Consider the following 20,187-nt stretch of genomic DNA (forward strand, 5'->3'; position numbering starts at 1 on the left):
GGCTGGTTGTAGGCACAATTGGTGCATCATTTTGAGACTCTCTTGTATCCTTATTTGATTATAGTAGAGCTATTTCTTTGGTCTGGACGACCCGTGGTTTTTACCCTTGCACAAAGGGGTTTTCCACGTTAAAATATCGGTGTTCATTACGTCTTTTATTTTGATTAATTTGCTGTCATATATTTATTGTTGCTCCTCACGGGTTCTTGCAAGTTGGAGGAATTTTATATCCGCTGCGTATTACTTGTTATTGTGTTTCTGTGTTTATTCCCCAACAAGTGGTATCAGAGTCTGGTTTAGCTTGGTGGGGGAGCAAAATAAAGGACTTGGATCAACTGGATCAAGTCTAGTGGTGGACCAAAAAGGACTCGGCGATCAAGTGGATCAAGTCTAGTGGTCAAGGTGGTCAATAAAGGACTTGAATCAAATGGATCGAGTCTAGTGGTGGGAACTCATAATTGAGGGGGAGTGTTGAAATTCAATTATGAGTGGTTAGTCCCACATTGACTAGGAATGGAGGCTATATTGGATATATAAGGAGAATGACCCATAAACCTAATGCTTTAAGGTTTTGGGTTGAGATGTGGTGTCTAAGTCTCTTATGAATCCTTGTTTAGCCTATTCTGAATGTTGGACTCCCTCGGACTCCCCAACACTACTCATATCACTAATTTGTACAACATTGTACCTTGATTGTAGTCAAAGCCTGAGGGGAAGATTCAAACAGATCTTAGACATATTTGTATTACTTCCTCGATTCTAAATTAAATTGTTTTAGAAAATGTAATAGTTTCAAATTATCTGTCGCTTTGTAAGCTCTATATTAAGAGGAGAAGGAAATATGATTGTGTCTCATTTATTAAGACTTCTATACTAAACACTTGAGTATTGATCACGACACATCGTCGACAAGGTTTATTAAGATATTTATACCCTAATATACTTGAGGTGTAGCTCTTGATTTCAGTCACCAGCAAATCCTTAAAGGTTCTGTAAGAACACCTCTCAAAGTTGATGATCAACATGGAAGAGTGATGTGGGTTAGACACAATGGACTACTCATATCACTAATTTGTACACATTGTGCCCAAATTGTAATTAAAGCCCGGGGAAAATTGAATCAGATTATAGACATATTTGTGTTACTTCTTCGATTCTAAATTAATAATATTTGGTAAGCATTGGAAGAGTCTAAAATATAAGGTTAAGATTAAGAAATCTATTGGAATAAATTCTTCATTTTAAAAATACTCTTAAACGTACATCAAGTGTAACACTACATTATGTAGCTTGTTAATTATGCGTTACATATGCTTTAGAGCATGAGAAATGGAACTCGACCGTAGTTCCAATCGGTCACTAAAAAAACCAGTTTACCATACATGACAATTGTATTTTGTTGACATTATTATTACTATCATTTTTTACATCAGTTTTTTTGAGATTCTTAAATGTGAATGTAGAGACCATTGTTGATTACACAAACATAAAAAAAATAGTATATGGACACTTTACCAAACATATACTGCAAAGGTTTCTCAACTTGTTTTATGTCATTAACTCTCCAGATTCCACTGGAGAAGTTCATTGGAACCTTCTCATTTGGATTAAGAGCATAACATGAAGAAAAAAAAAATGAAAGTGACCACTTTAATTAAACAAGAGAAAGTCTGCATTGGCCTAATGTAATTGCTTTTGGGCGTGTGAGTATCTATCTACATGAGAAAACAAACACACGAGGAGCAAGAAAAGAAAATTAAAGATAAAAAAATAAACGGCCTTTACTTTTCCATATTTTCCTCCACTAATCTAGTATAGTTTTCTTCTAATTAATAAAAAAAAAAAAAAATACTTGTCTTGTGAATGGGGTTTGAGGCATTGACTTGTGTAATGTAATAAACAGAACAAAAACAAAAGAAGACAAAGATTCCATAACGAGGAGCCAAAAGGGGTTGGTTGCTTCTTTACTCTTTTTACTTGGGAAGAGTCAGCTGCTGCTGCCACAAACCATAGTCACTAGTCACATTACCTTTGACAATTGACATAGTGATTCCACTTTCTCTTTCTTTTATGCAACATAAAATCATTAAATTAATGTGCCAGTAGTTTTTTTGTTTGTGTGCTAAATCTACTTTTTCATTTTTTCAACCCGAATCCAAAGCTCAAGCACCTCTACTTAATAGGTTTTCTAACTAGAGTCAACTACTTATCTTACATATTGGCATACTTCCTGATAAACTAATAAATCCGTGAAAAATATTTATATTCATTTTAGTTTTAGTAATATTAATAAAAGAAATCTTAATATTTGTCAAAAAAAAAAAGTAAAAATGTATTTTTTTAAACAATATTTTTTTAGCACATTTCATTATAAGTTATTCTTATATTTTGGATTGAATTGTAACTTAATAATATATAATTCAATAGATTTTAGTAGATTCAAATATTATTTTAAAACCCATATTAGATTTAACTCAATTCTTATAAGTTATAATAAATTTAAGAGAAAAAAAATTGAAATTGTAAATCTCACTTTGTACAATTCAAAAATACAAATTATATAATTTTTAAGATTTTTTTACGTTTAAATTATTAAAATTTAAGATATTTATTAACATTTTCCTTAATCTAAAATTTAAGATATTTATTACCATGAAAATAGGGAATTTTGATTTTCAACACTTACCACACTGATTGTTTTATTAACATAAATGAAATAAAAACAGAATGGAATTGTTGTATAAAACAAAACAATCATCTTAAAACTAAATTTACTTTTTTTTTTTTATTTTCATTTTCACATTCAACTATAAAATAGTGTAATAATCACCTTGCTTTCCCTTTTTATTTCTGTTTAGTGATTTTTTGGTGATCTATTATTAGTGATTTTTTGGTGATCTGTTATTAGTGATTTTTAATCTTTATTACCGTACTACTTAATTTTAAAAACATAACTGAGAATGAATACAAATTGCCCCTTTTGTAATTGTAATTAAAAATAAAATACCCAAACAAAACAGATTTACGAAAAAATTTCAAAACATAAAAAAAATTCTTACCATATGAAATGAAAAATTGACGTCAGAAAATCCGTTGACATAGATATGATATGTAAGTATTTTGGAACAAAGAAGAAGAGAATCTAATGTAACATAACATTAAGCCACTCGTGTGTGTTGTGTATGCGCGCGTGTGTCTTTGTGGGTGTGAAGTGTCAACTATCCATTTCCCATCCAAAACACCAACAAATAACAAAAGAGATCCCAACGAAGCTTCCTACCACTTCTCTTCATCTCCTCACTTTCCCTTTTTCACTTTTGAGATTTCATCTTCCAAACCCCATTTTATATATTTATCACTCAATCCATTCCCCATTTTCATTCTATCCTCTGTCTTCTATTTGCTTCCACCTTCACTTCTTTCTTTCAGGTACCTTTTCTTTTTCCTTCTTCTTCTTATATTGTATTTCATCCTCATGCTTTCTCTTTTGAGTCTTTTCTCATGAATCATTTGAACCCCTTTTCAATATTTGTTTCTTTGAGTGACTGTTTTGTTTTTTAGTACTATTTATTTTAGTGAGGGTTTATAGTAAAAGGGGTTGTAGGAGGAAATAGAAGAGAGTGGATTTTGTTTTATGTTTGCATTTTAAGTCTTAAGGTAAATGTTTGTTTATGAAGAATAGCTTCTTACGCTAGGAGGTTTTTTTTTCTTTCTTTTTACAGTTCTATAAAGTATTTAGCTTTAATTTGTTGTTAAAATTAATGAATCCTTGAAATTTTTATTGTAAAACTAAAAGGGGTTGAGGAATGAAGGGGAAAGTTTTAATTTTTTGCTTTTGCATGCTTACCCTTTTTCCTTATATAGTTATTATGTGTCCATTTCACAGTCATTTATTCTCAACAATTAATTTTTATGATTGGTATTGGCAAACATTAGTATACTAGTTGTAGTTCTTATGTTAGTATTTATTCTCAACAATTAATTTTTATGTGATTGGTATTGGTTTTGAAAATTGAAAAACTTGATATTTTGGTAACATCTTAGTTCCTTTGTTTTCTGCAGTTGTTTGGTCCAAATTTGTGATCAATGGAACGTAGTTTGAAAAGAAAGTCCCCGGAGAAATTTTCCTTGGATGACCTGAATGAAGATGTCTTCGAAAGGGTACTGTCGTGGCTACCGACTTCAAGTTTCTTTCGCCTCACTTCAGTCTGCAAAAGATGGAAATCAGCTGCTGCTTCTGTGAGTTTCAAGCTTGCCTGCTCACACATTCCTTCGAGGGATCCATGGTTTTTCATGGTTGCTCCAAGCCTCAACCAATCTGTCATCTTCGACTCTGCCGAAAACAGTTGGAAAAGACTCAATCATCCGCGTCTTCTTCTCGAAGATTCCAACAGAAGTTGCATGCTGGTTGCAGCTTCTGGTGGTCTTGTTTGCTACCGAACTTCGTCCGGAAACTTCATTGTGTGCAATCCCGTTACTGGATCTTGTAGCGAACTCCCACCGATGAATTTCGCTTTGGAAAATCAATGTCTCAATGCTGTTGTTATGAGTACATCTTTCATAGACTACAAAGTATCCTACAAGATTGTATTGGTCTTCGGTGAACTCCCTAATCTTTCATTTAAAGTTTATAATTCCAGCTCTTCCTGTTGGGAAGACGATAATCCTCTTGGGAGGAAGGTCGACGATAGTTCGATGGAATGTGATTCAACTGACGACAATGTTGTGTACTTTCTTAGCAAGGCCGGAAATGTGGTGGCAAGTAGCATGCAGAGGAGTCCAACGAAGCAATATTCATCGGTTTTTACTAACAAAGACGGTGAAGAGATAGTTTATTTTCTTAGTTCTTCGGGGACGGTGGTAGCTTGCAATTTGACTAGCAAGTGTTTCTTTGAGTATCCTAGGTTGTTGCCTGTTTTCTGTGAGTACTCGATCGATATTGTCGAGTGTAACGGCGAGATGTTAGTTGTTTTGTTATCAGAATTCTTGGAAAGCACAAGTCTTCGAGTGTGGAAATATGACGAAGCTAACCGATGTTGGCAACAGATTGCAGCAATGCCTGCAGCAATGTCTCATGAATGGTATGGAAAGAAGCCGGATATCAACTGTGTTGGTGCCGGTTCTCGGATTTTTATATGCTTGAACTCTCCTGAGTTATGTACTTATATTCTGTGTGATTTGGTGACCAATGAATGGGTTGAATTGCCGAAATGTTGCATCAACGGGGAAGTCGTTGAGTTTATGTCTGCATTTTCGTTCGAACCACGGATAGAGGCTTCTGTGTGATAGTGAAATGCCCTTTTTATCTTTGGTCTTTGTTATGAACTCTTTTTATGTTCTGTTAGTTTGAATTTTATTTTGATTTGTACTTGATTTTTTCAAGCAACTTAGCTAGAAATGGAAGCTAACCAAATGATTGTTTGCTGACAGATTTATTGTAATTTTCTTAACTGAATTTCAGTTGTAAACCACTGTTCTCATTTAGTGGTATTATTAATGAATGATCTTCTTGATGATTCTTTTTCAATGTTTTTGAATGGTGATATCAAAAGTGGTATTACTAATTTGGTGTTCTTATGAGTCTTGTCTGAATATGTTCAAAGTTAAAGAAAGCTAAAATGTGATTTTACCTCATTTTTTGCAATTGAAGTTATCTCTACTGTCTATTTTACCTTATGTAACTACTCAACCATCCCAACGTTGATATGTAAGATTTTTTTTAATAATTTTATGTTTATAGTTAATATGTTTATTACAAGTGAAATGGGAGATTAAATTAATAATACAAAAAGTAAAGTTAATATTTTTTTTAAGTAAATGTAGGTAGTTAATATGTTAGAGAAAGAAAATTATTATTAATAGAGATATAAAGGGACATATATCTTGGGATAGGGAGGTGCTATGGACACCTCAAAACTTTCATTTTCTTATTAGATAGATGATATGTCTATATAGTTTTGCAACTAATAGTTTCTCTACCAAAAAGGAATTTTTTATTTTCTTTTGTTTTCATTCTTAGGTCCTCTAAGGAATCCATCAACATAAAATATTATAAAATTTATATTAATTTTTAGATGAATTCCATTCCACTTGAGATTATTTGAAAATAATAGAAATAAAATTTGTTAATTTGTTTTAAACAATGTTAACTTTTTTAAAATAATAATAATAAAATGATGACAAAAAAATATTATATTTGTAAATTACTTGAATATTTATAAAATGATATTGTTGTAATATTGTAGATGATTGAGACCAAAAAGACTAAGGAAACCAATATATTAAAATAAACCTTCCAAAATATTATGTTACAGGTCACATCTTTATTTCACGTAAGACTAATTTTATCATATAGTATGATGTAATATCTTTAAAATTTGTTCATTTTTTATTTTTCATTCTAGTAAGTTTTTGTTTATATCTTTATAATTAAAAAATCAACAATAAAAAATATAACCTTCGTTATAAATTTGATTTAATTGTTAGTTACTTCTTTAATTCATTGTAAATAAATACATCATAATATTTCAATTACATTTTAACAATTAAAATGTAACAACTATAAATTACCACAAAATATATAAAAACATAACCATTATATATTAAAAATCAATAATTAAAATTATGCACAAATAATTCAATGAAGTTTAAATTAAAATAAATAAAAAATATTGAAAACAGTCATTTAAATTAACAAGCATTTGCACAAAAAAAAAAACAGCAAAGGACATTTTTTTTTTAAATAAAAATATTAAATTATAAAATATGTATTTTTAAAGTAGTTTTTAATTTGTGTTCATTTTTCTCTTATTAGTGTTCAGATACATAATTTATTTATCTGATACAAAAGAAAATATTTAATCAAAATCATATCATAGTTTCAATTAACAACAAAAATAATAAAAAATCAAGTAGTGTTGTCTTATCATTCTCAATATTATTTTCGTACTTTTGTCGTAAAAAATAATATTTTGAATTTATTCATTGTATACACTCTAAAAAAGACAATTAAATCAAAATATTTATAATAAAAAAATATGACATAACACCTTTAATTAATAATTAGCTATCATAAGTTTAAGTGAAACTGAGACAATAAACATAAATTATAATAAATAGTAATTCATTCAATTAGTAAAAAAAATAAAGAAATAATGATACTCAAGATTAAAAGTAAAATAAAAAAAAAATGATAATATAAAAACTAATTATTACATATATATCTCAAATCAATACTTACAAAATATATATTCTATTTTTTATTGGAAGAAAATATTTTATAATGATTGAATGTTTACGACAAAACAAAATATATACAAACAATCATTCATCTCTTTCTAGTAATATTTTTAGAGTGAAGATTACTCACATTTTATTTTAATCTTTTTAATTGTATATACAAGCAATCACTCAAATTGATACATTTATAAATCATAAATATTGCCTTAAAACCTTTTTTTAAAAATTTACATTTAATAAATTTTTTACAAATTACATCTTATACTAGTAGTCATTATTTATATCTTGAAAGTTGTTAGGGATAATCTTCTTCCTCATCCCATTCTCGCGAAAAAAATATCTGCAATTGTCTACCTTTCAATTCCCTTACCTTTGCTAACTTTGTTTCTATCTCTCTCATAACCAATTAAGTTCCACAAATTGAGTTGAAACTATACCTTTAGTATTTTTTGTTGACGAAAATATAAAAAAGACTAACTAAAATACAAATTAATATTTTTTATTTTGTTATCTAAACTAAGTCGTTGGTTTTAGAGGATTATCTAAATCTTTTTTTCTAGAAATCATAAAATGGTTTAATGATTTAAAGAAGTTGTAATAACAAAATGTTCAACTTTTACGTCTACCAAAATGAACAATTAAGTAGTAATCGCTTAAAAAAAGTCCTAATCCTTTTCCGTAGGACAGAAGCAAACACCCTCCATGACGTGGCACAAAATGATTCGGTAACGTACTCAGAGAACGGTAGGGACATTCGTAGACGATCATTTCCTTTCGTTTCCCCTTCCCGAAGAAATTCGAAGTCGGAATGATATAAAAAATCACAAAAACGAAAGCATAATCAACAAAGGGTTTCTCAATTGCGATAATTTTAATTCGAATTCGAATTCAAATTTGGAGTTTTATAATCACAAACAAGAGAATAGAATGGCGTCAGAGGATTCGGTTAAACAAGAATTGGAGGAATTGCAGAAACAATTGGGGAAGAAGCAAAAATTTGAAGACGCTGTTACGTCTCTCAAATCTCTGCTTCAAACTACATATCCATCAGCTTCTACCTCTCTTCGCAAATCTGTATGCTCCTCTCATTTCATTTTTTTTATTCACATTCTAAATTTTCCCATTAGTTTTATAATTAGTTGTTTATTTGCATTCTTCAATATAATTTTGTAGCGTTTCTTGGTTTTGTTCCTTTTTATATGTTTATTTAAGTTTGGTCCAAAAGAACTGATTTTTGAATTTGCTTGGATTAGGATTAATCTATAGTCTGTACTGTTATTTATGTTATGCGTGCAATAATTGTATATATCATGGAGAGTTTGCACACATGATTAAGGATCCGAATTTGAGCTTTCACCTCCTATAGGTGAGAGTTCAAATTCCCATGAAGCCACTAAAAATTCCCCTTGGGGAGACCCTCCTTGTGGAGATTCCGAGGTGTCAGAGGGGTTAATTGAGTTGCTGTGACCGAGTGGAACTGTGAGAAGTTTTGAGTATGTATTGTGGCAAAAAAATTATTAAAGCGCGTCAATATGAGGCCACAATTTGTGGCTTTGAAGGAATCACAGCAAGGAGACATTGGGCAACCAACTTAATTCCAAACATACACACTTGCTGGTTTAGACCTCTGATTGCAGTCTCAGCATGCTATCGGCGCTGGTCGAGAAGCCTTGGGGTTGGGGTTTCCTCTCTTTGCAGCTAATTTTCAAAATAAAACTAATATTAAACAGTATTATTTATTAATTGATATGTGTATGTGTGTATATATGGGATTATGTTGGTGATCTCACCATTAAAATTCATTGGTCCCACTTATATATTTAAGTTGTAGATCTCAATAACTTTGAATGGTGAGATCGCCAACATAATCTCCTCGTGTTGGATTTCAACATGAGAGGATCCAAATCCATATGTATGTATGCATTTATCACTGTATGTATGTAGTTAATGCTAATGATGGGTTCAACTGATAAATCGAAATGGCTCTGCCAGGAATGTCTTTAGTTTTATTCCTGCTAATGGTCTTTCATTGGTAGGTTATTTGCAATTGCTCTTATTCGGGTACATCTCAATAGGTTAACCTTTTCCTAAATATTGTTTGTTATTGTTTGATGATGGATAATTAAAATCCAATAAATTGACTGTGGTGTTGCTGGTGGTGGCAGTTTTATACTGTTATATGCCGAGTTGCTACGGTGTTGAAGACAAGATATACAGCACCTGGTTTCTGGAGTGCTGGCCTGGGTCTTTTTGAGCAGGCTATATTGTTTGTTTCCGAACCTTCTGAAAAGAAGCACTTGAAGGCTTGCATTGCTCAGGCCAAGGAACATTTGCATCTAGAAGACAACCCTTCACAAGTTTTGCAAGCTGCAGTGAATCATGAAAACAGAGGTAATTTTCATTTGAAGAAATTTCGTTTTTTTTTCTTGATAAGTCAGTTATAGTTTTTTCATGATGACGTGTTGTGTGCTATGGTAGTTTAAATATTTTACTAACCTTTCTGTGTTTATCATGTTTTGTGTTGACTCAGGATATCTTTTTGAGGGACACCTTACGGTAGATCCAGAGCCACCACAGCCTGCATGGTTGGTGCAGGAAAACATCTTGACAGCAGCTGCTAGACTATTTGATGCTGAATCCTCTCAAAGTTTAGCCACAGAGAATACCTCACCAGAGGATGTTGCTAGTGTGCTTGAAATGCTTAGAAATAGATTGGAAGAAGTTGTGCCCCTGGTATTTATCCAAAATCTTTTCACGTATTTCTGATAATCCCTTAAATATCAACATGGCTTTGAATTTCTTGACTCAGTTTCTGTAACTTCAAGAAAGTGGTATTATGTTGGCTTAGGTTGTTTGATACATTGGAAAACCAGTTATCCTAGGTTCATTTGAGAACATCAACAAATTTTATAGGCTCAACTTCGAACTTGAGTAACGTAGATGACTTCGAACTAGCATTTCCTCAGTGCCTATTAAACAAACCAAGCTACTTTATATTAATTCAATAGGATACATCTTTCACAAGTTAATGAATCAATGCAGACAGCTTGCTCATCAACTTAATTTCTTCTATTGTAAATCCTTAATTTTTTATTCCAACCGATCCTTGTTGCGGATGCATTAGTATATCTATAATTGATAATTTGATATCAATGAATCCTTTGAAGGGTGACTTGATATAAACAACCTACTCAGTTCACTTGTTTTGTTAACTACTTCATTGCAGTGTACTCATTTCAACTTTCTTTTTGATTGATATATTATATACTTAGCTGGACGCATTTTTGCCTCTTTTGTCTGTTATAGTTTACACTGTTTAATTGTGACTTGTTTCTTTTTTTTAAATAATAAAATTGGTTAGATGGAAACTGGTGGTCCTGTAGCTCCAAGAGTTCCTCCTGCAAGTAAAGAAGTTGTGGCGAAACTTCCTGTCATTACTCTCACAGAGGAGATCCTGGCTAATATGGGGAAAGATGCAGAGTGTGCCATTTGCAGGGAAAATCTGGTGTTAAATGACCAAATGCAAGAGTTACCATGCAAGCACACATTCCATCCACCATGTGTAAAGCCATGGCTGGTATTGTTTTGAACTCTGCTTATTTACTGAAAGATCTGTTTTGCCCTTTTAAAACCAACTTTTTGCATTTGATATGCGGAAGAAATGACATAATTAGATACAAAGTTTGTTCAATTTTATCCCTTTTGTGGCAGGATGAGCACAATTCTTGTCCGATATGTCGTTATGAGCTGCAAACGGATGATCATGCCTATGAGAGCTGGAAGGAACGTGAAAAGGAAGCCGAAGAGGAGAGGAAAGGTGCTGCAAATGCTCTTCGAGGTGGTGAATTCATGTATGTTTAGATGGCTATTCAGTTATGATGTATAATATGGTTTACCCTGAAGTAAGGGATTAGAAACTCAGTTGGTGAATAGTTGTGTATTCTTAATTATTTGAAACTATAGCTATTCCTTGAAATTCAATCTCATTTTATAATTATACTGGACACTGATTGTCTGCAAATACAATCGCCAAACAATGTTGGGAGCATTGATGCATGTGTGTTCAATACTTCAATTTTATCCCATACATGATAATTATTTTCAGAAATATGTTGAAGGGGTTCTGCTAAAAACAACAGTTCATAAAATGCACCCAATTTCTGTATTTATCAAGTAATGATCAATAGTACTTATATAGTTAAGGAGTAAGTATATGAATATTAAAATTGTTATCTATGTAGGTACAGAGACGTGTCTTACAATACTCTATCCAAATACTAGTCATCTTCATCTATACGATACAAATTCTTCCTTTTTTGTAGGTCCTACCATATCAAATTAGTTTTAAGAACTCTATCAACTTTTTACTTCCATTGAGGAACATTTTAAGAACTCAAAATAGATCTCACAAAGCTATCTTTCCATCTTTTTTGTGGTTGGTTATTCTGTGCAAAATAATTTTTCAATGGCAAGAACCTGTTAGTCTATACTAACTTGCTAGTCCAATAGTAAATTTGAAGTATAATCCAATTCTTATCTCTATAATCCACTGGTGTGAACACTCATGTTGAACCAAAAACCTCAAAAGCAATTCTCAAACATAAACAGTGTGTTTGGAAAAGTCAAAAAAACACAGTAATACCACATGGCTATTTGAAGCTCACATTAATTCACGCTCGTATCGGGACATGGGGAAAATAGGATGGACCAATGCAAGAATCCAAACCTAGTTGTAAAACAGAAGAAAAGAAAGAGTGAAGTGTATTTTTGGTTTAAAGTTGACAAATTTAGAGCAAAAGTTCTTTTTTATAGCTAAATGGATTTTGATTTATGGTTGATGTACTCTTTATGCCTCTTACTCTGTATTGGGTTCCGTATTGGGCAACCGCCACGATGAGTTTGAAGCTTTCACACTAAGATTTTTAGAAGTATATATTGTGATTTTTGATTGAGATTTTGGTGATTTCCAAATACTCTAGTCAATCCAAATTTATCTTCAAAATTCAAAAGTAGGTTGTTTATGGAAGTAAAGTCTTCATTACTTTTTCTTTTTTTTTTTCGTTTGAGGTCGCAGTAGTATCATTTTATCCTCTATTTCTAATACTACATAAAAATCATTAATTATTTTATAATAGCATACTCAAGTACATTTGATAAGTATTATTCAATTTAATTATATAGTGGTTCGAAAATAGTCCATCACAATATCTAGACTCTAGAATATAATAGCATCATTCTCAATTATATCATGGCCAACAAAAGCATTTAAGATAGTAGCTTCACATTTACTTATCTTTTAGCTTAAAATCTTCTTGTTGGTTCAATTCACCGCTTATTACTAGTTCCAAAAAAATGGTGCAAAAAATGTTAACTAAGTCAAAAAAATCTTTACAAATTATAGATTGTATAATTTACAAAATTACGATGATTGAATGTGATTATGATAAACCAACACTGATACCGAACATACATTAATATTATAAATAATTGTAAATTGAGCCTAACTTGGATAGAAATCATTAAGCATATACGCCAAAACCTTAATAAAACAATCGAAATTAATCTGGCTAACATATCGTTTAAATACAAATAATGTGCAGAATCCCTAACATATCAATTAAAGTACTTGCAACAAAACAATAAAACTTGTAATGAACAAATATAATGCATATCTGTTTGTTGTACCAAACAAATAATTTTTCAATGGCAAGAACCTGTTAGTCTATACTAACTTGCTAGTCCAATAGTAAATTTGAAGTATAATCCAATTCTTATCTCTATAATCCACTGGTGTGAACACTCATGTTGAACCAAAAACCTCAAAAGCAATTCTCAAACATAAACAGTGTGTTTGGAAAAGTCAAAAAAACACAGTAATACCACATGGCTATTTGAAGCTCACATTAATTCACGCTCGTATCGGGACATGGGGAAAATAGGATGGACCAATGCAAGAATCCAAACCTAGTTGTAAAACAGAAGAAAAGAAAGAGTGAAGTGTATTTTTGGTTTAAAGTTGACAAATTTAGAGCAAAAGTTCTTTTTTATAGCTAAATGGATTTTGATTTATGGTTGATGTACTCTTTATGCCTCTTACTCTGTATTGGGTTCCGTATTGGGCAACCGCCACGATGAGTTTGAAGCTTTCACACTAAGATTTTTAGAAGTATATATTGTGATTTTTGATTGAGATTTTGGTGATTTCCAAATACTCTAGTCAATCCAAATTTATCTTCAAAATTCAAAAGTAGGTTGTTTATGGAAGTAAAGTCTTCATTACTTTTTCTTTTTTTTTTTCGTTTGAGGTCGCAGTAGTATCATTTTATCCTCTATTTCTAATACTACATAAAAATCATTAATTATTTTATAATAGCATACTCAAGTACATTTGATAAGTATTATTCAATTTAATTATATAGTGGTTCGAAAATAGTCCATCACAATATCTAGACTCTAGAATATAATAGCATCATTCTCAATTATATCATGGCCAACAAAAGCATTTAAGATAGTAGCTTCACATTTACTTATCTTTTAGCTTAAAATCTTCTTGTTGGTTCAATTCACCGCTTATTACTAGTTCCAAAAAAATGGTGCAAAAAATGTTAACTAAGTCAAAAAAATCTTTACAAATTATAGATTGTATAATTTACAAAATTACGATGATTGAATGTGATTATGATAAACCAACACTGATACCGAACATACATTAATATTATAAATAATTGTAAATTGAGCCTAACTTGGATAGAAATCATTAAGCATATACGCCAAAACCTTAATAAAACAATCGAAATTAATCTGGCTAACATATCGTTTAAATACAAATAATGTGCAGAATCCCTAACATATCAATTAAAGTACTTGCAACAAAACAATAAAACTTGTAATGAACAAATATAATGCATATCTGTTTGTTGTACCAAACATTGTTCAATTCATTCTTTCACAAAGCAAGCTAGCTATTTCAAAATAATTAGATCCAATGCAAGTTTCAAATCCAAAAAATCTAACCTCACAAGGCAACCAATATCATTACCTCAAAAATGAATATTTTTAGGTATAAAGCATCAACTAAAAAATATATATAAGTCAATATAGAACCCAGCTACATTCTAGCTTGGTACTAAAAATGTGACAACAACAACTTCTCACCAAATTCCAACCATTATTGACTCCTAAACTCACTCTAATATACACCAGCGCCTCCGGCTTATGAATTAAAGATGCTAATGCAGCTCGTGGTAGACCAAATTATGACAATACACGTGATAAAATTTGCGCAGAGTAAAGTTAAGAAACCTTCCATGACAAATCTATTTGATATGTCGACGAATCACCGGAACATTACCAGATGGTCATAAAGATCAGAGGATTAACTTAACCGATATGAACCTTGGATCTTAACAAACACCACCTTGTTAACTACTAGGCTTTACCCTACTCCACCTATTTGCAGGTCTTTGTGAACTTTGAGGCGAATCACGAGGCTCTGAGAATCTATCATTTCTAGGTGTAGATCTAGGCGAATTTTGAGTCCACCCGCGAGGCTCCGAGAATCTATCATTTCTAGGTGCAGATCTTGGTGAATTTTGAGTCCACTCACGAGGCTCTGAGAATCTGTTGTTTCTAGTTGCAGATCCCATTCCATCAATCCTTCCACCTCTTCTGTCTGTATTTCTCCTCATATTATGATTATTAGGTCTGTACCCGCTTGACTTGATGTTTTCCTGCTCAACGTCATAAGCCACTGGTTTGATCCCCTGTTTGATCTTTTCCTGCTCAGCTTCGTAGGCTAACGGTTCGATCCCCTGGAGATCAGGTTCTGCGACATAATCAAGTGGCCGCTTGGATTCATCCATTCTTCTAAATGTTATTGATATCCTAGCAAATGTTTCAATAAAAAGAATATGAATCAATAACCCACCATTGGTCTAAATGCCAATAAGATAATATCATACTGTCAGCTCGGTTGGTGAGGTGAAAGGCACCAAAGGAATACTATCCAGGAGGTCCAGGGTTCAAATCCTGGAAACTCACAAAATCCACTAATTTAACATATTAACATTTGTCTATAAAAAAAATCAGTAAATACCTTTTTGTAGGAACTGCAGGTACACAATGCTTAGCTACATCAGCTCCATTTCCATTTAAGACAAGTACAGATCTGGAGAGAGAAAAAGAGTGAGTATAAGATTTTGAATCCTCCATAACAATGGTAAAATTGATGAATAATGTAATCCTGCTATATCCAATGTCATGTAGCAATAGTTAACATACTAAATAGACGGAGTAGGGGATAAATCAATACGTAATACTTACCCTACTGGTAGAGGAATAGCAAATGAACCATCAAATTCACCAGGACCTACAATCCTCAAGTTTGATCCAAAAAGTATGTCACACTCGCTTAGAAATGAGACAGTGCAAAATGGTCGAACAAAATCGTGGTTATCTATGTGTGGAGGTATGCAGTCCCCTTCTTCATAGATATTCACGATGCAACTATCCGGCACACAAGTGGCAGGGAGAACATGCCACTTGACCAGGCGTCGAATAATGACCTTGAAAAGATCAGGTAAAGGATCTATCGATGCACGGTGAAGAATACCAGGTGGGTTACCATCCCTATCCTGTAAGCAGAAAGTTAATTTTGAAAGTTATACATCCAATTATGAAGTTCATCAACCATTATACTATGCCCCAAATAATAATGAAGTTATATTCATTCTAAAGAAATAAATGTAAAGATATCATGAGAGACTAACCACTGCATAATTGTAACAACACCCAAATTGGATAGTTTGGCGTCCCTTGCCCCTCATCCATTTTTGTGGAGCTGAAAATGTCCTTTCTGAAAAATTTAAGAATCAACATCGTGTAGTCAGTTCCTCAGAAATAACACCATTTAACACATTACCAAATTGTCAATGTAGTATAGCCAATTGGGGGAAAGAAAAGCATTATTTTTGTTTTCAGTATCTTATGACGTCAAGTTTTCATATAGAATTTATAGATAAAGAGTATTGAATGTGTAAAGTATGGACACAACCACGCTTATTCCTAAATTATAAGATTTTTTCACTATTTCCTAACTAATTGGCCTTGCTAAGTTTTGGGCAGCCCTCAAAACTCTGGATATACATGAAAGTTACTTCTATATATATTTGGTATCTCCATGGCCAGTAGTCAAAGGGAAGGGGTCAGACATCTGGCTGATTGAGGCGCATTGAAGTGTTTTTGTACAGGACAAGATGCAAGACACCTTTATCAAGTTGCTAACATTTAGAAACCCAAAAAAGCAAAGCTACCTAAGTTGATAATTATGTCGCCGAATGTGTAGAGTAGTTAAGATAGATAACTAGTTGTCAATCATTGTTACGCTTGATTGCAAGCAGCTTAAGGTTAACTCAATTGAAGGTTCTAATCTTTTATTTTTATTATGAATGACAAGCTTGAATAATTAACTTACAAGGCAAACATATCTTTCAAAGTTTTCTAATTTTTAATCGTTATAGTCATTCTTCAATGAGACGTGTATTTTTGGCACACCTAGCCTCAAGGTGCTAACTGCATGGCAAATATAAGTATAAAAGTCAGGTAGTTTAATGTTTTCTATTATTTCTACTGTTAACAGTTAACACCTTTCTTCAATGAGGTGTGCGTTTCTTTGACCGCACCTTGCCTCGACGTACAATAAACCACTAAACGTTAAAAGAGTGCTTTTAACCTTTGACTAATTTTTTCATTGCATTCATTAAAATACCTATCGTGCTATGTGTTCTCATTCAACAGCCATGTTAACAGTTTGAATTTCCATCAACAGTTGAATTATCAATACAATCTTTACAAAAATTAGAAATCTAGACAATGATTCAAAACATGAATTGACAATGTAAACAAGAATACAAAAATGGACATTTGATAATTGTATAGCCAAAAGAAATTTTAATAGAATAAATGGCACAACAAATAAAATAGATCTTGATAATTTCTATTAATTAGTCAGCTACAGATCTCATCAAATTCACGAGACTACTTCATTTATAATAGTCAGCCGATATGCATACGAACACTACAAACATATAAATCATCTTATTAAACTTATCATAACTCTATAGTACAATATGGAAAAAGCCATGCAGAATGACAACAACTTGGGACACATTTAATTGAATTCATTATTCTTCCACAAATGTAAATTCAAAGAAATAACAATATCAAAACAAGGAATAATTTCTCCAAGGTTTCAAAAATAGGTCCAAAACACCGATAGTGGTTGCTACATCAAAGTTTTCGATGTTTGATATCTCCGTGGCCATAATCACAACACAACTCGGAATCGACCGTGATTTAAAACCTTGGATTTTCAATTCTAGAGACATCATTAAAAACTTATAAAATACAATTACATAGTGTTGTCAAATAGCCGCTGTAGCATAACAAAATTTGAACAAATAGCTATTGCTTTATAGTACACTATTTAGTAATAAAGTATTGTCAAATATCCGCTATTGCGGTGGTATAGCACTTTAGCATAGCAGAATTTGAACAAACAGCTATAGCAATATGCTATTACAACACTGCAACTACATAACAATTAACAACAAGAGAAGAGGTTAATTAAGATGAAAATCACAAACCTTTAAGCTCTCCTTTTCTTCCCATCTCCTGTAAAGAAGCAACATATTCAACAATCCTCTTCTGTTCAGCAGCACTAAAGATACCAGTATGCAATTCAAGACCTTCAAGAATGTTCACAAGTTTTCCATTAACCCTTTCAAAACAAATAAAATCTTTCTTACGCCTCACATTCATAAACCTAATATACTCTCTTTGTTCCCTAGGCAAAATAGCCTTATCAGAAACAACTCTAGAGTTATTACTATTATTCAAATTCCCAACAACGACACCACCATTGTTGTCGTTTTGTTCATCATCTTCACCAAATTCATCATCTTCTTGTGCCATATCAGCCCAAGACATACGTGGACTTGGAGCTTCCGATGTTGAATTTGGTTGCACCCCATCTTTCCAACTACCAAGAGAATGACAATCACAGTTGTCTTCAACAACATCTTCATCGTTAACCTCGGAAGACGGTTCCAACTTTGAATTCTCGTTCTGGTTCTGAGTCTCTACACAAAATTCAATGAAAAAAAGTATGAATTTTTTTATTGGAACGCGAAAAAGAAAACGACCCAATTGAATTTTTTTTGAAAATTTAGGTTGAAATTAGGGTTTATGTTACCTGGGTCAATTGAATGGATGCGATCGGAGAGTGATTGAGAACAACGGCGGCAGAGATCTCGAGATAGAAAGGGAAGCCATGTGGAGAGAAACTCGGAGGCGATTCGGAGTTCGGAAGGTTGATAATTAAGGAGGAAAGGGTCGTTAGATTGAAGTTGTTTGCGTCGCTCGTCCATGGCGGTGAGTCGACTCGGAGAGAGGAATCGGAGACAAGTAAGAAACTGAACTAAACGCAACAAGACCAAGATACTCTGCTTCTTCTTGTTCCTGTGAATTTAATTAAGACTATTATTATTATTATATTATTATTTTGGTGGACTAATATATATCTGGAAGAAAAAAAAAAAACAAATATATTAATGTACGGAGTAAATGGAAAGAATCAAAAGAAAGATCCCTTTTTTTCACGCAATGTTTCTGTTTGATGTTGAACTAGGTTAGAAGATCACACACAAAATACAATTTCAATAAAAGATTTCTTTCAAAAAATACAATTTCACAATAAAGGATTTTTAATTTGAAAATATTATTTTGAAAATAATTTTCGGGCAATAGCAAAATAAAAAGATTTTTATTTGAAGTTAATAAAAAATCAGAGTAAGAAAACAATCATACTTTGGGATTCTATTTATTTATTTATTTATAAAAAGCATGGATGCTATTTATATATATGGATATTGTGGTTCCTAAAAAAATTATTATTCACTCTCAAACAGAAAACATATTTTTTATTTGTACTATCTCACTTAGTTAATAAAATATTTAAAACGATAACAAAAATAAAAATTAATAATCTATTTTTAAAGGTGAAAAATAATTTGACTTGAAATGAAATATTTAAAAATAAATATATTAACTAAAAAAAAATTCTAAATATAATTCATAAAAAAAATTTAAACCAATATGTACCTTTATATCATTTTATATTAATAAGTGATTTTAATAGTTGATTTTATCATTCACATATAATTTCAATAAATTAATTTTTCAACTATAAACATTTAACATCAATAATCATTCAACTAACTTTTTAATTATAAACTGATTTATTAGTTATAAGTTAATTTATGATTTGATTTTGCCAAACATACCCTTCATCTAGTACATTTAACACACTTAAACAACACCATTTCATTCTTTTTATAGTTCAAAAAGTACTAATAATAACTTGAGTCTTTAGTATATGTTTTACAAGTACACTTGAAAGGACGAAGGAAGAGCATTTTCAGTCACACATAGATGTGAAAAAAAAGTATTATAATGTGTTTGGATTTATGTTTAAATTCATAGTACCACTTTTCAATGTAAATTGAACATGTTTTATGAAACTACAAATTATAGGTTTTATGTAAACATGAGTTTCAAATGGACTTTCCAAAGTTTCAAACATATATTTAAATTTTCTATGGAATTTTGTAGTATTAAAAAGTTATATTAAAAAAAGCAGTTTTAAACAATACTTTAAAAACTATAATATTAAATATAGTAGAATAATTTAAAATTTATTTATATTTTGGTGGTTAATAAAATATTAAAAATGGTTAATGAGAAATTTATGTATTTATTATTTCATAATTGCGTTAAATAAGTGGTTAATCACTTTTTTTAGGGGTTAATAATGTATTAACGAAATAATTTTGTATTTATGTTACAAAATACTCCAAAGTTCTTTGTCAATAAAAAGTGAATAGTACAATT

The 20,187-nt window shown here is 31.5% G+C and overlaps 3 protein-coding genes across 4 annotated transcripts; 2 read left to right on the plus strand and 1 right to left on the minus strand.

Moving 5' to 3' along the window:
- The first annotated feature begins 3,230 nt into the window (after positions 1–3,230).
- LOC101513792 (F-box only protein 13) lies at positions 3,231–5,527 on the plus strand. 2 transcript variants are annotated; one of them, XM_004498771.4, is made up of 2 exons: positions 3,231–3,429; positions 4,063–5,527. In XM_004498771.4, exon 2 carries the CDS (start codon positions 4,087–4,089, stop codon positions 5,284–5,286), a length of 1,200 nt encoding a protein of 399 aa, XP_004498828.1. In that variant the 5' UTR covers positions 3,231–3,429; positions 4,063–4,086; the 3' UTR covers positions 5,287–5,527. The 2 variants fall into 2 exon arrangements, with proteins under 2 accessions (XP_004498828.1, XP_073222958.1); XM_073366857.1 differs by lacking the exon at positions 3,231–3,429 and adding an exon at positions 3,454–3,657.
- Positions 5,528–7,943: 2,416 nt separating this feature from the next.
- On the plus strand, positions 7,944–11,215 carry LOC101514140 (E3 ubiquitin-protein ligase AIP2). The gene is made up of 5 exons (XM_004498772.4): positions 7,944–8,313; positions 9,405–9,630; positions 9,770–9,972; positions 10,601–10,816; positions 10,951–11,215. Exons 1-5 carry the CDS (start codon positions 8,167–8,169, stop codon positions 11,098–11,100), a joined length of 942 nt encoding a protein of 313 aa, XP_004498829.1. The 5' UTR covers positions 7,944–8,166; the 3' UTR covers positions 11,101–11,215.
- A 3,023-nt stretch (positions 11,216–14,238) lies between these two features.
- On the minus strand, positions 14,239–18,773 carry LOC101514467 (RNA demethylase ALKBH9B). Its single transcript, XM_004498773.4, has 6 exons — positions 18,491–18,773; positions 17,883–18,377; positions 16,008–16,093; positions 15,562–15,872; positions 15,335–15,406; positions 14,239–15,123 (listed from the first exon to the last, which is right to left on the minus strand). The coding sequence occupies exons 1-6, from the start codon at positions 18,663–18,665 to the stop codon at positions 14,661–14,663; spliced, it is 1,602 nt and encodes a 533-aa protein (XP_004498830.1). The 5' UTR covers positions 18,666–18,773; the 3' UTR covers positions 14,239–14,660.
- Positions 18,774–20,187: the final 1,414 nt, after the last annotated feature.

This window comes from Cicer arietinum, chromosome 4, assembly GCF_000331145.2.
Source record: "Cicer arietinum cultivar CDC Frontier isolate Library 1 chromosome 4, Cicar.CDCFrontier_v2.0, whole genome shotgun sequence".
Taxonomy (NCBI): domain Eukaryota; kingdom Viridiplantae; phylum Streptophyta; class Magnoliopsida; order Fabales; family Fabaceae; genus Cicer; species Cicer arietinum.

Excerpts from the sequence above, each read along its gene's own strand:
- LOC101514140 (XM_004498772.4), top strand. The coding sequence starts at position 8,167 with ATGGCGTCAGAGGATTCGGTTAAACAAGAATTGGAGGAATTGCAGAAA. Across the intron at positions 9,973-10,600 it reads TGGAAGAAGTTGTGCCCCTG|ATGGAAACTGGTGGTCCTGT; the intron begins GTATTTATCCAA and ends AAAATTGGTTAG. Across the intron at positions 10,817-10,950 it reads CATGTGTAAAGCCATGGCTG|GATGAGCACAATTCTTGTCC; the intron begins GTATTGTTTTGA and ends CTTTTGTGGCAG.
- LOC101514467 (XM_004498773.4), bottom strand. The coding sequence starts at position 18,665 with ATGGACGAGCGACGCAAACAACTTCAATCTAACGACCCTTTCCTCCTT. Across the intron at positions 15,407-15,561 it reads GCTATTCCTCTACCAGTAGG|ATCTGTACTTGTCTTAAATG; the intron begins GTAAGTATTACG and ends TTCTCTCTCCAG. Across the intron at positions 15,124-15,334 it reads CCTGCAGTTCCTACAAAAAG|GATATCAATAACATTTAGAA; the intron begins GTATTTACTGAT and ends AACATTTGCTAG.
- LOC101513792 (XM_004498771.4), top strand. The coding sequence starts at position 4,087 with ATGGAACGTAGTTTGAAAAGAAAGTCCCCGGAGAAATTTTCCTTGGAT.